Genomic DNA, 17,274 nt, shown 5'->3' on the forward strand with positions numbered 1-17,274 from the left:
ACCTGATGTGAAGAGCTAACTCATTTGAAAAGACCCTGATGCTGAGAAAGATTGAAGGCAGGAGAAGGGGACAACAGAGGATGAGATGGTTGAATGGCATCACCAACTCAATGGACATGTGTTTGAGTAAACTCTGGGAGTTGGTGATGCACAGGGAGGCCTGGCGTGCTGCAGTTCATGGGGTAGCAAAGACTTGGACATGACTGAGTGAACTGAACTGAATACAAGGTTTGGAATATAGGAAGAGACAGTATCTGGATTTGAAAATAATAGAAGTGATGCAGGAAGTGAAGCTTCATGGGGCTTAAATATGCTCATACAGATGTTCAGAAGTGACACGAAAAACAGATCTCTTTCTTCCTGTGTGTGTGCGCATATATATGAATAATTTAAAATGTGCCTTCACACTAGATTTACCTATGAATGCATAGGGTCAAACATATTAAATGCTTAGCATGCAAGACTTTCTATCTAGCAATCAGGATGGGTATATAAGCTTTTACCTAATTGCCTACGAAACTACAAAAAATAATTACACTCCAGTGAAGTTGACCTACACCTAAAATTGCCCAGAAATTCAAAACCAAAGTTTTAATTCCTGTGAATTGATTTCTTGGTTTATGTGGTATGCCTCAGTGTTTTGATGAACAGGAACTTTTCTCAAAAAGAAAACTTCTAGAGTTGCAGTATTTGAGATTTTTGAAGCATGTTCATCAATCAAACATCAAAATAAAAAATACCTGGGTTCTTATTAAAACCTGGAACCTTGTTAATACCTGAATCCCATCTCAGACCTTCTGTATTGGTAGGTGTTTAGGAATCTGCACATTTTACAAATTCTCTAGATGACCCTGCTGCACTTGAATGAATCCAAATATTTCATTTTAATAGATAAAGAAAACAAACTTCTAAGGTTCTTCCAAAAGACCCCTTTCAAGTGAGACCACAGAGCTGGCAGGATCTCACCTGTTTACAAAAAAGCAAAAAAAAAAAGAAAAAAAAATCCATAAAACTGAGATTTGGGAGAAAATAGAAAACACACCCTTTGTTTGAAGAGAAACTTAAGGGCAACATAGGACTTCACCAAACCATATGCTGTTTACATGTGTTGTCACTAGTATATGACCCATCTTGCCACAAATTAGTGTGGTTACCTTAAATTGTTAACCTGAAAATCTTAACCTTCCACTGTTGAAGTTATTGGTTTTAGCTACACTGTTTTCTTTTTCTAGGTTTACAAGGTTGTTCTTTTGGGCATGATTTTAGAAATCTAATTATAACTCTGGTTTCGAACTTTTGAACCATGTAATCAAACTGAGATTGGTCACTGAGAAAAATACAGGGTTCTTCAGTTCAGTCGCTCAGTAGTGTCCGACTCTTTGCGACCCCATGAATCACAGCACGCCAGGCCTCCCTGTCCATCACCAACTCCTGGAGTTCACTCAAACTCATGTCCATTGAGTCAGCGATGCCATCCAGCCATCTCATTCTCTGTCGCCCCCTTCTCCTCCCGCCCCCAATCCTTCCAGCATCAGAGTCTTTTCCAGTGAGTCAGCTCGTCGTATGAGGTGGCCAAAATATTGAGCTCTGCCTAAACTGACAAGGTACATGACAGGGTCCAAATTCAATTGAGTGGCATGTCTTTACAATGGCAGTTCATCCCAAAAATTTCCAAAAAAGATTCATGCTGCTGTCAGAAAGTTTTGAAACCAGCACCATTTTTTAATTTTTATTTTTATGAATCCATTCCCAGGAGAGAGTTTTTATTCAGTGCACTGCACTGTTAGGGGGAAAAAGAATGAGTTAAGACAAAAAAATGTCTAACATAAAAAATTACCCACATGATGTCTATTTTTCCTGCTTGGTTGAAATACCCAATGTAGTATTTACTTAGATTTGTGCTATTATTGAATCAAAAAAACAACTTCTTCAGAATAACATTTGCTCTACTACAAATTCTGTGTAAGGGCTGGGTATCTAAACCTATAAATGATTTTATATTTTTGCAGTAATTATGGGAGGGGAATGGAGATATTATCTTTCATGATAAGAGTTTTCTTTCTGTAACAGTTTTGATCTTTAACTTTTTTTTCTTGGAAGAAGATTCTCTAGCCCCAATCAAGCCTTCAGATGACTGCAGTCCTGGCAGCATCTTAGTTACAACCAGGTAAGAGACTGAGCCTGAACCTCCAGGAAAAGCTGTTTTGGAAAGATTTAACCTTAATACCCAACTAAATCCCTTGACCAGCGCTCGGGCTGTACTCTGCTTCCCCACAGGAATTAGAGAAGGGTGTTGGCACAGGCACTGGCAGATGGCATTGTCTTTCTCCTTTCCTTCCCCGCTGGAAGAACCCAGGTATGTGCATAAATACAATTAAAGACACTATCTGCAAATCGATAGAACGCATTTTCAGTTTCTTAAACCTCTAAATCCAAGTGCCCAGTGTTCTGTTTTTCAGACAGACCATGCAATCAATTAACAGACGACCGGTGGGTCTGTGTTTGAACTATCAATACAGTTATTAAAGACACATCACGGGCAGAAGGCAAGTGGCTGCCTTTGTGTTTCTTTCTTTTTTTTTTTTCTGGAATATTCTCTAGTCTTGGGAGCATCAAGATGGAAACCTGGTCGGCTTGTAACTGATGGCACGTTAAAAGACTCACTAACAATCTCAGAGTGTTTTTTTTTCCCCCCACAGGCTCTGTCACGGGTCTCTCAATAATGAGAGCAACCTGCCCACATCCGACCTTAGCTGTCATCTCACCTGGGTCCTAGCGGCGCCATTTGATTCTGACGTGGCTGCAAGCCCGCAAATCGCATAGCCGCCCCCGGTTAGCCGCGAATCCGGCCGGCGGCGCCGCCCTCCCCGCCCCGCCCGTGCGCCTCCCCGGGCTCCGCGCCGCCTCCCTTGCGCCCCGCACTCGGCGGCGGTGCGTCCTGCGCCCCTCTCCTGCCTCGCGGTCCCTGCTTCGGTCTTCGCTGCCCTCGCCGCTCCAGGCCGCCGGGAGGCGAGTCGAGGGGACCCGCAGGCCGTGCGCCCCGAGGTTCCGGGCCCAGAGGAGGCCGCGCAGGAGACGAGGGACGCGATGGCTCGGCGAGGGGGCCGCGCGCTGCTGGCGCTGTGCGGCGCGCTGGCCGCCTGTGCCTGGCTGCTGGGCGCCGAGGCCCGGGGGGCTGGGGGCCCTGCGGCGGGCGCGAGGCGGCGCCGGCGGCCGCAGGAGGACGGCATCTCCTTTGAGTACCACCGCTACCCAGAGCTTCGTGAGGCGCTCGTGTCCGTGTGGCTGCAGTGCGCCGCGGTCAGCAGGATCTACACCGTGGGGCGCAGCTTCGAGGGCCGCGAGCTGCTGGTGCTCGAGCTGTCCGACAGCCCCGGCGTCCACGAGCCGGGTAAGGGAGCCGGGCGGGGTGGCCCGGCGGTGGGAGAGGAGGGCGAGAGGCACCCGGGGGGAAAGTGGGCGTGGGGGGAGGGCTGGGGCTGGGACTTGCCCAGCCCTGTCGGCTGGCTGCCCTCCCCAGCCTTGCACACCCCTCCCCCTGGGTAAGCCCGGGCTGGAGGGGCTGCCGCTGATGGAGGTGGGAGCGCAGCAAGCAAATCTGCGCCCCCGCAAACCCGTTGTCACCCCCCACTTCGCTGTGCCTAAGACCGTAGGGAATAACTGTGAGGCCTCAGGAAGGAGGTCGCCGTTCCTTGCAAGCTGGAGTAGAACGATGAGGTGCAGAAGGCAGGGACTGAGGAAATGAGGAAAAGTCATTTATCATTTCTTTCCTAATTTCCAGAGGACCAGTTTATTGGCCTTGGAAGCTCTAGGTATCCATCTCTACCTGTGTATGCCTATTAGGTAACGGCGCACTGCTGGGATGTTAAGGATCTTGGTAACACTGGCTGGTAGAGGGTGAAAAAGCCGCCTCTGGCAGGCATTCCGATCTCAAAACTGCACACAGTCTTTCTAAGGAAAAAGGAATATTCCTTTTTTTTTTTTTTTTCCTGTTCTAGCCCTTAGAGATGAGTAGTTTGCGATCAGGATTTTATTACAACGGATGTTTCCATATGACCATCTTATTCATCTTCCTCTTGAGTGTGTTAGGGCACGTTTTATGTTAAATGTTACGCAATTGGTATTAATAAAGAGATATTTTGAAAAATGTTTTTGGTTCTTCTTTTTCTTTGCGCTTTGAAAATAATATAACTTTTAAGGCCTGGTCTTATGACCATAGAGGTTAAAGTAATCTGGGCTAATTACATCAACATGGTATGCTTTTTTTTCTTTTTTAATGACAAAACAAGAAAACAGGTGAAAACTCTCAAATGTAGGGCCAGAATAGTTTTATAATCATATTTAAGAACCAAACTGAGATGGGATTAAAATATGTGATCCATGGAGACACTTTGATCTTCAAATGGAAGGAGTATGGTCTGATCAATAGTAAATTTTTAGTACAATGGGAAACATTTCTTACCTTCAAATAATGTAAATGTAAAGGTTTGTATAATTTTGTCGTCAAAACCCTAAAACTAGATTCTGGAAAACATTTTCAGTAATGCTCTCTGATGCTGGGAAAGATTGAAGGCAGAAGAAGGGGACGACAGAGGATGAGATGGTTGAATGGCATCACCGATGAGATGGACATGAGTTTGAGTAGGTTTCAGGAGTTGGTGATGGACAGGGAGGCATGGTGTGCTGCAGTCCATGGGGTCCCTAAGAGTTGGACACGACTGAACGACTGAACTGAACTGAATGCTCTCTAGCAGGATTCAGCATGTAGAATCGGAAATTTGGAAAGTAAGTTTCATATTTGTATCTGAAGATAAAGAAAAATTTTATATGTGAAAACTCATCTTCAGTTATTTTAGATAATTGAAGTCAAGACATCTTAGGTTTAGATAAAGAGGTTTAGATAAATATTTGTGTTTCTTCTGCCTATTTAATTGGAACCTTTGGTTATTCTATCATAGATTGTTCCTCAGATTTTGTTCTTTCTTCAAAGAGATCATATGAAAGCAAATGTTAACTTTTTGTTGTCAGGTTTAGAAACAAAATTGTAAAGTGATATTACTGTTAAAATGTGATATGCTTTTGAAAATGAAAACCATAATTCTTTTGCTTAAATATCTGAAATGTGTAGTCTGTCAAGGTCTGCAGGTCCCTTTCTCCCGCTCTAGGCTCCTTGGGGTAGAGCTGTGTCTCCAGCACCCTGGCCAGGTCTGGCACACAGCAGGCATTCAGGTCACATTAGGGAAAAAGATGAGTCAGTCATTTGCTGAATAACACAATGCCTTCTATGTTTTGTTCCTTTTAAACACAAAATACAGCAACTTAACTCATTTTAAGAAGGTGAAGGAAGAAATATTTACATTACCTGTTTTACTGCTTATTAAATGAAGGAAACTAAGTTCATGGTATTACTTAATAAATATAATACAAAATGTCTACCAATTGTATTTTTAAAGGCTGCAATAAACTGTTATGAGCCAGCATGAAAAGCACGGGGTGATTTCCCCCTCTACCATCTTTTAAGAAGAGATGAACAGGTTGGAAATCTTCAGGGAACTAATTTAAAAAAAAATCAACTGAGTAAATTTTAAAGATCTTATTGACTATTTGGTGATTCATGAATTGGATATCATTCAATCTAGCGGACAGAAAGATGTTCCTAAGATTTGCACAAAATGAAAGACTTATAGGTAGATGGGAGCTGGAACAAGGAAGTAACACTAGGCAAAAAATGGGTTGCTTATTGCAAAGTTACTCCCTTTTACAGGATGTTGTACTGATTACAAGATTCCTAATTGATTGAGTTAAGATTTCATTTCTGAAAGAGCCAAAACTGTAATTTAGTCTTGGTTTGGTCTTGTGAGGCTTTAGCATGAGCAACTCCATGTGGCGCCTATTGTCTTTTCTTAAAAAATTATTCATATATTTGTCTGCATCTGGTCTTACTTGGTCAGGTATGAGTTTTCGCTTTGGCACATGGACTCTCCAGTTGTTGTGTGTGGGCTCCAGTAGTTGCAGCATGCAAGTTCTTTAGTTGAGGCACGTGAGCTTTGTTGCCCCATGGCATGGGGGATTTTAGTTTCCCAACAAGGGTTTCACACATGTCCCCTGCATTGCAAGGCAAATTCTTAACCACTGGACCACCAGGAAAGCACCTGTCTTTGTTTGTTTGTTTTCAATTATTTAACTGGAGGATAATTACTTTACAATATTGTGATGGTTTTTGCCATGCATCAACATGAATTGGCCACAGGTATACAGGTGTCTCCCTATCCTGAATCCCCCACCCATTTCGCTCTCCACCCTACCCCCTACCACTCTGGGTTGTCCTAGAGCACTGGCTTTGAGTGCAGAGATTTGATCAGTATATGAACTTAATAGCACTTGTGGGAATTAACTTTTAGGAAGTTTTGAATGAAGGGATGTAGTCACTGTTTTTAAATGGCCTTCATATTCCTTTTTAGATTAAAATATTTTAAGGAATGTAAAGGAATTTTCGTACTTATCTTGAGATAGAAATGGGTTAATTCAGTGTGTTTTGAACACCACACACTAGGTAAGCAAACTTACATGGGTTGTATAGTGATGCACAGGATGGTCCTCACCCTGTGGGAGATTGAGAGTTGGGAGATTGGAGGACAGTTTAAAGGTCATCAGGGCTGCAAGAAGGGAGTGGGAGGCCCGGAGAAAGGAGACTATGGATATTAGGTCAGGGGCATTTGGTTATTGAAGAATGGATGATGAGAAGGCAGGGATATACTGATAACTGAAATTTACCAATTCCATTGTACCTCAAGTGTTTTCATAGTATAAGTGTTTTGGGGAGGGTTGAAATAATGTTTCTGATGAAGCTACTCGGAAATAATGTTTAGCTTAACAAATCTGTTTACTTGACTTAAACATTGATGAAGTTGTCCATATTCTTTTTATCTTCCAACATGAGCGAGATGTCACATGTCTTAATCTAAATTATTTTTCTGAACTTTAAAAAAATTGTAGGCAAAACCAATACAATAATGTAAAGCAATTAGCCTCCAATTAAAATAAATAAATTAAAAAAAATTTGTAGATCATGCCCAAATATTTAGTATCTCCTCAAACAAGACAACATCAAGCCTTTCTCTGTGGTAGAAGTTGACATGGTTAGATTTGCAATTATGGACAGAGGGTGTTCCTTGATCCCACCAACTCTCTTCCTAAGTGGAAAAAAAATGATCATCAGACTTGTTTGGCACCAGACCACGGGCTGAATCTGAGCTGATCTCCTGAAAATGATCTATTCTCCCAGGTATTCTGCATTTGAATTCATCAAAAGGGAAAGAAAATTCTATTTGGAACTGGTGAGGGAGGAATATCAACATCTATTCTGACCAGCTGGATGCTGGATCTCAGTTAAGGTTTTCCTTACTTTGGAGGACTGAACAAATCTGCTGGAGGAGGGTGATGGGTCTAGCCATTCTCAGAAGACCTGTGAGTGGTCTTGGCCCCAGTCTCATCTCCTCACACGTCGTGAAACTGGACTCCAGACCAGGGGCTGGGATAGAGGCTCAGCTAAGATTAGACTCTGTACTCAGATGTGTTCCCTTTAGATATACCTGCCAAATCTGTTCTTGTTTCCCATTTTTCTTTCTGTTTGCTTATATTTTATACATTTAAAATATTTCTACACATAGGGGCTTATATGCTTGAACCCAAACATATGCTTTTCTAGGCATACATATTCATCATTGCAGTACTCATAAAAGAAACCTTTATCAATTTATGTCTAAGCAATGGAATCTGTTTTCCCAGACCACTCCTCTCAGGGCTAAACATGAGTCAAGATTAGTTTGTTTAAAGCTCTTAATTCTTTTACATGTAGTTTAAAATTGCTCTTGGGGAGTAAATCTGATTTATAGCTAAAATGTTATCTTAGAAATGTTCTTTAGGGCATAGACTTTCCCCTCTCAAAGTCTGGAATGGTTATTTTGGACTTGTTCCTCCCCAAATCTGTTCAAATTTAAAGTGTATGAATGCCAGTGTGCGTTTGCCAAATATTGTGATGGAACATTAAATGCTGGCAACACTTCTATGCAACTCAAAAAAAAAAAAAAAAGAAGTGGGGATTTTGGTGATTTTGTATGGCCTCTTTTAATACTCTATTAGTGCGAATTAGTGGGAAATGCTTACAGCTGAGTAACACCTTACAACTGGTGAATATTGATGTTAGATTCTGGAGAAGGATCTAAATGTACTACATATGGTCAAGAGTTATTTTTAGACCCAAGTGAGTCAATGTAGCTCTTGCCAGAAATAATGCATTTGATTGACTTGTGATTGGCTAAAGGAAGAGAGGAAATTGAGCTGGCCCCTAACCTTGTATCCTGTGCTCAGATAAAATAAGTGTCTTTCTGTGAAAACTGATTTGAGAGGCAGCAAAGGAATCATCTGCCAGCATCTCCTTCATTGTGAAGCACAGAGGATATTCCATTACTCACCTTTATAGTTCTTTGGAAAAGCTATTATTGACAAATACAAAAGCAGCTCCAGAAGAAGAAGTGACACATGACTGGCTTTTCCCAAAGTGTATTCAATGGAATATTAGTTAAGCTTGGTTTGAAAAGGATTAGGTAAACAAAAGATAAAAAGGTTTGCCTGTGGCAAGACTTGAAATATGATAATGTGTGTTTCAAACCTCCACCGGTATACCCAACAGTATTTTCACCATGGAACTTCTTTTTGTCCCCAAGGAGCTTATCTTGTACCTGGTTTTACACTAGTTGGAAAAGCGTAGCAGTCAGTCACTCCAGTCGCTCAGTCGTGTCTGACTCTTTGCAACCCCCATGAAACGCGTACTCCAGGCCTCCCCGTCCTGGAGTCTACCTGAATTCATGTCCATTGAGTCGGTGATCCCATCCAACCATCTCATCCTCTGTCGTTCCCTTCTTCTCCTGCCTTCAATCTTTCCCAACATCAGGGTCTTTTCAAATGAGTCAGTTCTTCGCATCAGGTGGCCAAAGTATTGGAGTTTCAGCTTCAACATCAGTCCTTCCAATGAACACCCAGGACTGATTTCCTTTACGATGGACTGGTTGGATCTCCTTGCAGCCCTTATTATTATTATTCATTTTCATATTTTGAGTGATTTATTTGGTAATTCTTTAGCAGAGACACTCAAATAAGGAGTTCCTCAGGGATGTGGAGCATATGTTTTCTATTTTTTTTTTTTTTGCCCATAAATAGCTAACTTAATGACTTATATAATCTCTTAAGATACGCTTATTGAATTGAGAACATGATTTTGAGGACAGATACTTTTGACTGGAAAGATTAAAGTGACAAATGCATTCCAATTCTTTCATTGTTAAGTAGTTTCATGCTTTTAACTTTTGTTTACCTCCTTGTCAATAAAATCGTTGTTGTTGTTTATTTGCTAAGTCATGTCTGATTCTTTTGCGATTCCGTGGACTTTAGCCTGCCAGGCTCCCTCTGTCTATGGGATTTCCCAGCAAGAATACTGATGTGGGTTGCCATAGGAACTTTAAGAACTCAAACCTCACAGGGCTGCTGTGAAACCAAAGTAATATAGAAAATAATTTAATGAAGTTGCTTTCATGTCGTTATTAAGAACATGGGATAATTTGTTAAAATGTGTCTTCATGATTGCAAATTGGTCTAGCCTGTGCTCATCGGCTTTCCCCATTGGAAGGGGGCCTCCTTGGCTGGTCATCACAGGAGCCCTTGGATGCTTACCTGTTAGGGTGGAAGCCCATCTGCATAAGCCCAGCGGGAAGCTCTGAGGGACTTCTTCCTGTTATCTGGGTATCCTTGTTAACAAGTGTTTGTCTTCTCTCAGTTTTTTAAATGTAGGCCATTCCTTCTTTGCTTCAGTTTGACATCTTATTTTGCTTCATTAAGTAGAAACAGTGAAAGTGTTCATCATTATTTGAGAACGTCTTTAGGACTGTATCTTCAGGTACCTAAATAAATCTAGGGCAACTCCAGGATTTACTTTGGCAAACTAACTTATTCTTCAGAAAACTGAAGAATTTATATTGAAAGTGCTCAGGTCCTGATTGCTTTATTCTTTTACTCACTCAGTATAAGTGAAAGATCTTCGAATCCTTTCTCGCTCCTGTCTAATTTTCTTACCCGCACCGGGATCTTTTCTTTGTGTTTCCACAATTCTTTGAAGAGCGGTAGCATAAAGATTTGGGGCTTTCCTGGTGGCTCAATGGTAAAGAATCTGCCTACAATGCAGGAGAACTGGGTTCGATCCGTGGCTCAGGAAGATCCCCTGAAGGAGGGCCTGGCAACCCACTCCAGTATTTCTGCCTGGAGAATCCCATGGACAGAGGAGACTGGCAGGCTACAGTCCATGTGGCTATAGGTCACACAGAGTTAGACACGACTGAAGCGACTAAGCATGTTAATTACAACAATTGCTGCCAATTCTTTGCTCTGTGAATGTTTCTCTTTCTTTTGAAATTCAGGATGAAGTTTTCCTAGGCCTTCTAGCAGCCACCTCTTTCTAATACAATATGGCCTTGCCTTGAAGAAGGGACTGTTTGTGTTGTCAATGTTTCTTAATATGTTCGAATGATTTATCTTCAACTTTGTTCAATTAGTAACTTTGATGGTAGCTTTTGAACAGAGTTACAGAGTTGATTCTTAAACGAAACAAAAATAAGTTAATTATGATAGTAAACCCTGAAACAATTTTCTACTACCAGTAAATATTTTGTTTTTTAAATAGAGATCTGTTTACTATGACATCACGCTGACACCATAGTTTAATAATAATAATGGTGCTGATATTAAAGGTACTTGATTTCAAATAGAAATTTTAATATTTAAAAAGTGGACACAGATTACTTATTTTTTAAATGGGACTTCTATGGATTCTAAGAAAATTCCCTTGCTGTGGTGATTCATGTCAAGATAATTAGGAAAGGGAACAATTACCTCATGTATTTGCACATGCAGGCAGCTACTCAAATGTGTAGGTCCTACACGTGATGCTGCCAGAGTGGACCTGCCTGACTTCCCTTCCTCTATAGCCTAAAGTATTCAAAAACCAGAAAATTTCCCTTCATTGCCATGCTGTAATTTTTTCCCCCGAAGAAATGTCTTGTTTCTAGTGCTCAGTTTAGAAAATTGTACAAATCATAAGCTTTGACCATGAGTTCAGGGTAGGACAACTTGAATATACAGGTTGAACCATCACCTCCCTAATCAATGTCCTATATACTTCGTATGTTTCTCTTTCTGGCCAAGGGGTAATTTTTAAAACAACCTTTTCTCATAACCATTATAAAAATTTCTATGTAGCATTCTAAGCTGGAATCAACTTTGCAAGATGAAAATAAACTATCAGTTCAGTTCAGTCGCTCATTCGTGTCCGACTCTCCGCGACCCCATGAATCACAGCACGCCAGGCCTCCCTGTCCATCACCAACTCCCGGAGCTCACTCAAACTCATGTCCACAGAGTCGGTGATGCCATCCAGCCATCCCATTCGCCATCGTCCCCTTCTCCCGCCCCCAACGTTTCCCAGCATCAGAGTCTTTTCCAGTGAGTCAACTCGTCGCATGAGGTGGCCAAAGTATTGCAGTTTCAGCTTTAGCATCAGTCCTTCCAAGGAACACCCAGGATTGATCTCCTTTAGAATGGACTGGTTGGATCTCCTTGCAGTCCAAGGGACTCTCAAGAGTCTTCTACAACACCACAGTTCAAAAGCATCGATTCTTCGGTGATCAGCTTTCTTCACAGTCCAACTCTCACATCCATACATGACCACGGGAAAAACCATTGCCTTGACTAGACGGACCTTGGTTGGCGAAGTAATGTCTCTGCTTTTTAATATACTATCAAAGTTGGTCATAACTTTCCTTCCAAGGAGCAAGCGTCTTTTAATTTCATGGCTGCAATCAGCATCTGCAGTGATTTTGGAGCCCAAAAAAATAAAGTCTGACACTGTTTCCACTGTTTTTCCATCTATTTCCCATGAAGTGATGGGCCCAGATGCCATGATCTTTGTTTTCTGAATGTTGAGCTTCAAGCCAACCTTTTCACTCTCCTCTTTCACTTTCATCAAGAGGCTTTTGAGTTCCTCTTCACTTTCTGCCATAAGGGTAGTGTCATCTGCATATCTGAGGTTATTGATATTTGTCCCAGCAATCTTGATTCCAGCTTGTGCTTCTTCCAGCCCAGCGTTCCTCATGATGTACTCTGCTTATAGGCTTTTGTTAATATAGTTTGTACTGTCAATTTAATTTAGGGAATAGTTAATGAATATTCATGATGTACATGCTATTTTCCTTTATCTGTCAGTCACCCTTTCAGGCAGTTCCTTAGTGTACTGAAATGTGTATTTGGGTATTGGTCTTGGATTCACTCTTTCACGAATGTTGAGCTTAATTGACATGTTGTATAGCCAGTGGATGGACTCCCCAGGTGATGCTAGTGGTAAAGAACACGCCTGCCAATGCAGGAGACGTAAGAGACATGGGTTCAATCCCTTGGTAGGGAAAATCCCCCCTGGAGGAGGGCATGGCAACTCACTGCAGCATTCTTGCCTGGAGAATCCCATGGATCGAGGAGCCTGGTGGGCTGCAGTCCATAGGGTCGCAAATAGCTGGACACGATTGAAGCGACTTAGTATGCACACATGTACATAACTAGTGGACACATCCCTTGATTCTGCAAAATGCGTGCTGCATATAGATGGAAGGGTGAAATAGTTCCTTATACTATTCTTGATGTAGTGGATATAGAGACAGTATCTGCAAGTGAAACTACTGGAAATCTTAGACATTTACAAAATAAAATGGTTTTTGCCCTTTTTTGTTTTAGGTGCGGCACTGGACATCTGCTTTTAAAGTATGATAGTTCTATTGAAATAGCTCCATTTGTCTCAAGTTGTGATGTTGTTCAGCACAATTTTAAAAATTTTATTAGAGAAAACCAGTCTTATTCACTGTGGAACTCAGTATATTATGTTAGGCCAGATTCTGCACATAATCAGCATCATGAAAATTAAGTTAACATACTTTGGGAAACAGCACTAACTACAAAATCAGCAGGACCTATGTAATGAAATATAGAGACAAATCTGCTTGTTAAATATATTCTCTCAAGAGTCAAATTCAGTTTTTGGAAGATGCTAATGCAATGCAAAATATGGATATTTCTCATGTAAGTAGTTTATAGATGTATAGTGACTAATGCTATATTGACACGTAGACTAAAATATCATGTAGACATGTAGGTTTTGTCTAAGTCTTGATGATGATGGGAGAATCATGAGTGGAACAGTCATTTTACATTATTTTAAAATTCACTTGCATCTATAGAATCCCTTCATTTTAATTGTGTTTACTTTATCTGTAGCTTTTATTAGAAATTAAATGATTTTCTCTTTTATCTAAGTGGCTTATATGAAAAATCATTTCTCAAAAATTTTTTTTTTCAGAAAATTTTCTTGGACTATTATTTTTTGCTTTAAATACGGTCATATATTCCACCAGGATTTTAAATATTTGACCACATTTGCCTTTCCTTTCATGAGGATTCTGCCTGGGTACCCTCTGAGATGAGTTTGGAGACCATAATAGATGGATGTAGCCTTTCCTATTCTTCTACTTCTCCCTCTCTGCTTCCTCCTTTCTGTGGGTATTAGAATAAGAAAGGGTTGTCATCTGGATATCAGCTGGGAGGCTTCCTCTGATAAATGTGGGGCTTTCTTGGTGGCACAGATGGTAAAGAATCTGCCTGCAAATGTGGGAGACCTGGGTTCAATCCCTGGGTCAGGAGGATCCCCTGGAGGAGGGCCTGAAAACCCACTCCAGTGTTCTCGCCTGGAGTCCCAGGGACAGAGGGGCCTGGTGGGCTGCAGTCCACAGGGTCGCAGAGTTGGACAGGACTGAAGCAACCTACCGTGCACAAACCCACGTTGTCCTGGCTCATTTATTTCATGGCTCCCCATAAATAATCTCCTGTTTGGTCCTAAGTAAACAGCTTTTTCATACCTGTCACAGGTGAGGAATTAGATAATATTTATCTTTGCTGCTACTGCTACTGCTGCTAAGTCACTTCAGTCGTGTCCGACTCTGTGTGACCCCATAGACGGAAGCCCACCACGCTCCCCCTTCCCTGGGATTCTCCAGGCAAGAACACAGGAGTGGGTTGCCATTTCCTTCTCCAATATTTATCTTTATGGGGACTTAAAGATCCAAGGAGAGTTTGCCTGTTGTTGAAAAGAGGTATTTAAAAGAAAAATTAGAAATGTGGATTGTCTTGTTTTTTAGAGATCTTGTCACAATAATCTTAATTCCCTACTAAAAGGCACATAAATTGATGTTACTTACATTTTGAAAAATCTTAGTGAATATATTAAGAACAGTTACACTGTAAAAAAAGACAGGTAACTTCAGGTGTTTATTTTTTAAGGAAATTATTTTTAACAGCTGTAGAAGGAGCAATCTGAATCTTAAAATAATGCACATTTTGGTTAAGTCTGTGCAGTCATCCTTCAGTATCCGTGGGGAATTTGTCCATATGTGTATTTTACACAGTCTCACAGACTTTTCAAACCCACCTTTGTGCCTAATTTGTCATTCTTCACTGTTACCTGTGGACGACCTGGAGAAATCTCATTTGACAGAATTAATTTCAGTCTGGTGTCTACATGAGGTGCTGTATGTTGAGGACAACTCTAGGTCTTGAACTAATGGAAAAAGCCATGAAATATGTGATAAATGTCTTTAATATTTCTGAGACATCTTTTACATTATTTCTAGACCTTTTGGTGTGCTTTTCATAGTTGATTCAAATTGCTGGATGGCACCTTGTATTGTTCTAACAAACATTTCCCCTTCTGTTTGAACTCTGTTTCAGTTTGCACAAAGTATATTTTTAAAAATGACACATAACTTTCAGGAACATCAAGCATTTTTCATGAATAGTTTTAAAACTTGTATTGTTGCTGTTTTTTTTTTTTTTTTAACATTGAGGCTGAATCGTTGGATGCAGTAATTCTATGCCATGTGTGCACAAGGAGAGGGAATGAATGAAAACGTGTTTCTGAAATGAATCTACAGAGGGTGAGGCTGGCTGGTATTTCCCCCAAAATTTATAAAATAAAGTTAATGTGTTTATAGCCTCTGTAAAGACAGTAGCATAAGCAAAGCATTCATACCCTTACCAGCATTTTCAAGAGGGCAAGAAGGCTCTCCTATGTAGCTAGTTCATACCAGACTTTCCATGATGTCCTGTTTCCAGACCAAGGTAGTAACACTTTAGTATTTTTATAGCATATTAACCTTGCAGGTATAAATCACCCTAATTGTACAAATTACCAAGAAAACTGAAGGCATTCATTCACTAGACATTTGGAAATACCAGATAGAAATGCTTTTAAGTTCACACTTAAAAGTAAAACTCTTGAACAGTGCAGGGCAGAATGAAGTGCATCTTTCTTTACTGTGTGTGCTATTATATTTGTATCTGTAATGTACTTCACAAGAATAGCTAAGTGCCTGCTGTTTTAGTGACATTCTGAACATTGAAGAGATACTTACAAGAGGAGCAGCACACAGCAGTTTTTAACAGGGAACTTAATATGAAGGTATAATTCAATTTCTACAGTAAAGTTGATAGAGATTGTCAAAGGAAGGCGTTCAGAAGGGTGTGCGGATTTGAGCAGGTCTTAAAGGATGAACCACGTCTGGAAAGTAGATGAGAGGACTTCATTCTGCACCAGTGTTAGATCACTGATGCTTCTTATGTCTTTTTCTCCACTATCCCAGTGGTGGTGCCATAGCTGTATTCAGTTAGCATTGTGACATATAATTATATTCCATTAACATGAAATAATGACACATTCCATTAACTTGAAATTTCCAACTTGTTAAAGATAATATAGTTTTTAGGGTGTTATCCTTTAGGGTTGATTTCCCTCATCATGAGGGTAAAACTGTTTGAGATGGAGGTTATGATATATATATATGCTTTTGAACTATGGTATTGGAGAAGACTCTTGAGAGTCCCTTGGACAGATATGTATATATCTTTTTGCCTTTTTATACAGTTCTTGGGGTTCTCACAGCAAGTATACTAGAGTGGGTTGCAATTCCCTTCTCCAGTGGATCACATTTTGTCTGAACTATGTCTGATCTGTCTTGGGTGGCCCTGCACGGCATGGCTCATAGCTTTTTTGAGTTATACAACCCTTCACCATTACAAGGCAGTGATTCATGAAAGGGATGAGGGTGAAAGAGGAAAGTGAAACAGCTGGCTTGAAACTCAATATTAAAAAAGCTAAAATCATGGCATCTGGTCTCTTACTTCATGGCAAATAGAAGGGGATAAGGTGGAAACAGTGATGGATTTCCTCTTCTTGAACTCTGAAATGGCTGCAGATGTTGACTGCAGCCATGAAATTAGAAGACGATTGCTTCTTGGCAGGAAAGCTATGACAAACCTAGACAGTGTATTAGAAACCAAAGACATCACTTTGCCAACAAAGGTCATAGTCAACGCTATGGTCTTTCTAGTAGTCACGTATGCATGTGAGAGCTGGACCATAAGGAAGGCAGAGCACTGAAGAATTGATGATTTTGAACTGTGGTGCTGGAGAAGACTCTTGAGAGTCCCTTGGACTGCAAGGAGATCAAGCCAGTCAATTTTACAGGAAATTAACCCTGAATACTCATTGGAATGACTGATGACTGAAGTTTTGGCCACCTGATGTGAAGAGCCGACTCGTTGAAAAAGACTCTGAAGGCAGAAGGAGAAGAGGGCAACAGCGGATGAGATGGTTGGATAACATCACTGATTCAATAGACATGATCTTGGGCAAACTCTGGGAGATAGTGAGGGACAGGGATCCCTTGCAGTCCAAGGGGTCGCAAAGAGTCAGACGTGACTTGGTGACTGAACAGCAACAACAAATATGTGTGTGTGTGTATATATATATATATATATATATATATATATATATATATATAATGTTATAGTTATCATATAAGTGTAATGATATTAAGCATATAATCTGTATTACATTGTAATAGGTAATAATTTCTTTTCGCCTCAAGGTAGAGAAACAATTCCTTTCCCCTCAGGGTTAGTTGCTCTGTTATGTCTGCCTCTTTGCAACCCCTCAGACTGTCGCCTGTCAGGCCCCCCTATCCTAGGCAAGAATACTAGAGTGGGTTGCCATTTCCAGGGGATCTTCTCAACCCAGGGATCAAACCTGGGTCTCCTGCATTGCAGGCAGATTCCTTACCATCTGAGCCA

General features: G+C 40.9%; 1 protein-coding gene across 1 annotated transcript in view; it reads left to right on the forward strand.

Moving 5' to 3' along the window:
* Positions 1–2,902: 2,902 nt before the first annotated feature.
* CPE (carboxypeptidase E) overlaps positions 2,903–17,274 on the forward strand; it is a 153,144-nt gene continuing 138,772 nt past the window's right edge. Inside the window, exon 1 of the mRNA XM_055405405.2 lies at positions 2,903–3,391. Coding sequence (XP_055261380.1) covers positions 3,088–3,391 — 304 coding nt within the window. The 5' untranslated portion in view covers positions 2,903–3,087. The remainder of the gene's footprint in view (positions 3,392–17,274) is intronic.

This window comes from Moschus berezovskii, chromosome 19 (assembly GCF_049115385.1).
Source record: "Moschus berezovskii isolate FMDL1 chromosome 19, NW_MosBer_1.0, whole genome shotgun sequence".
In the NCBI taxonomy this organism is placed as follows: Eukaryota; Metazoa; Chordata; class Mammalia; order Artiodactyla; family Moschidae; genus Moschus; species Moschus berezovskii.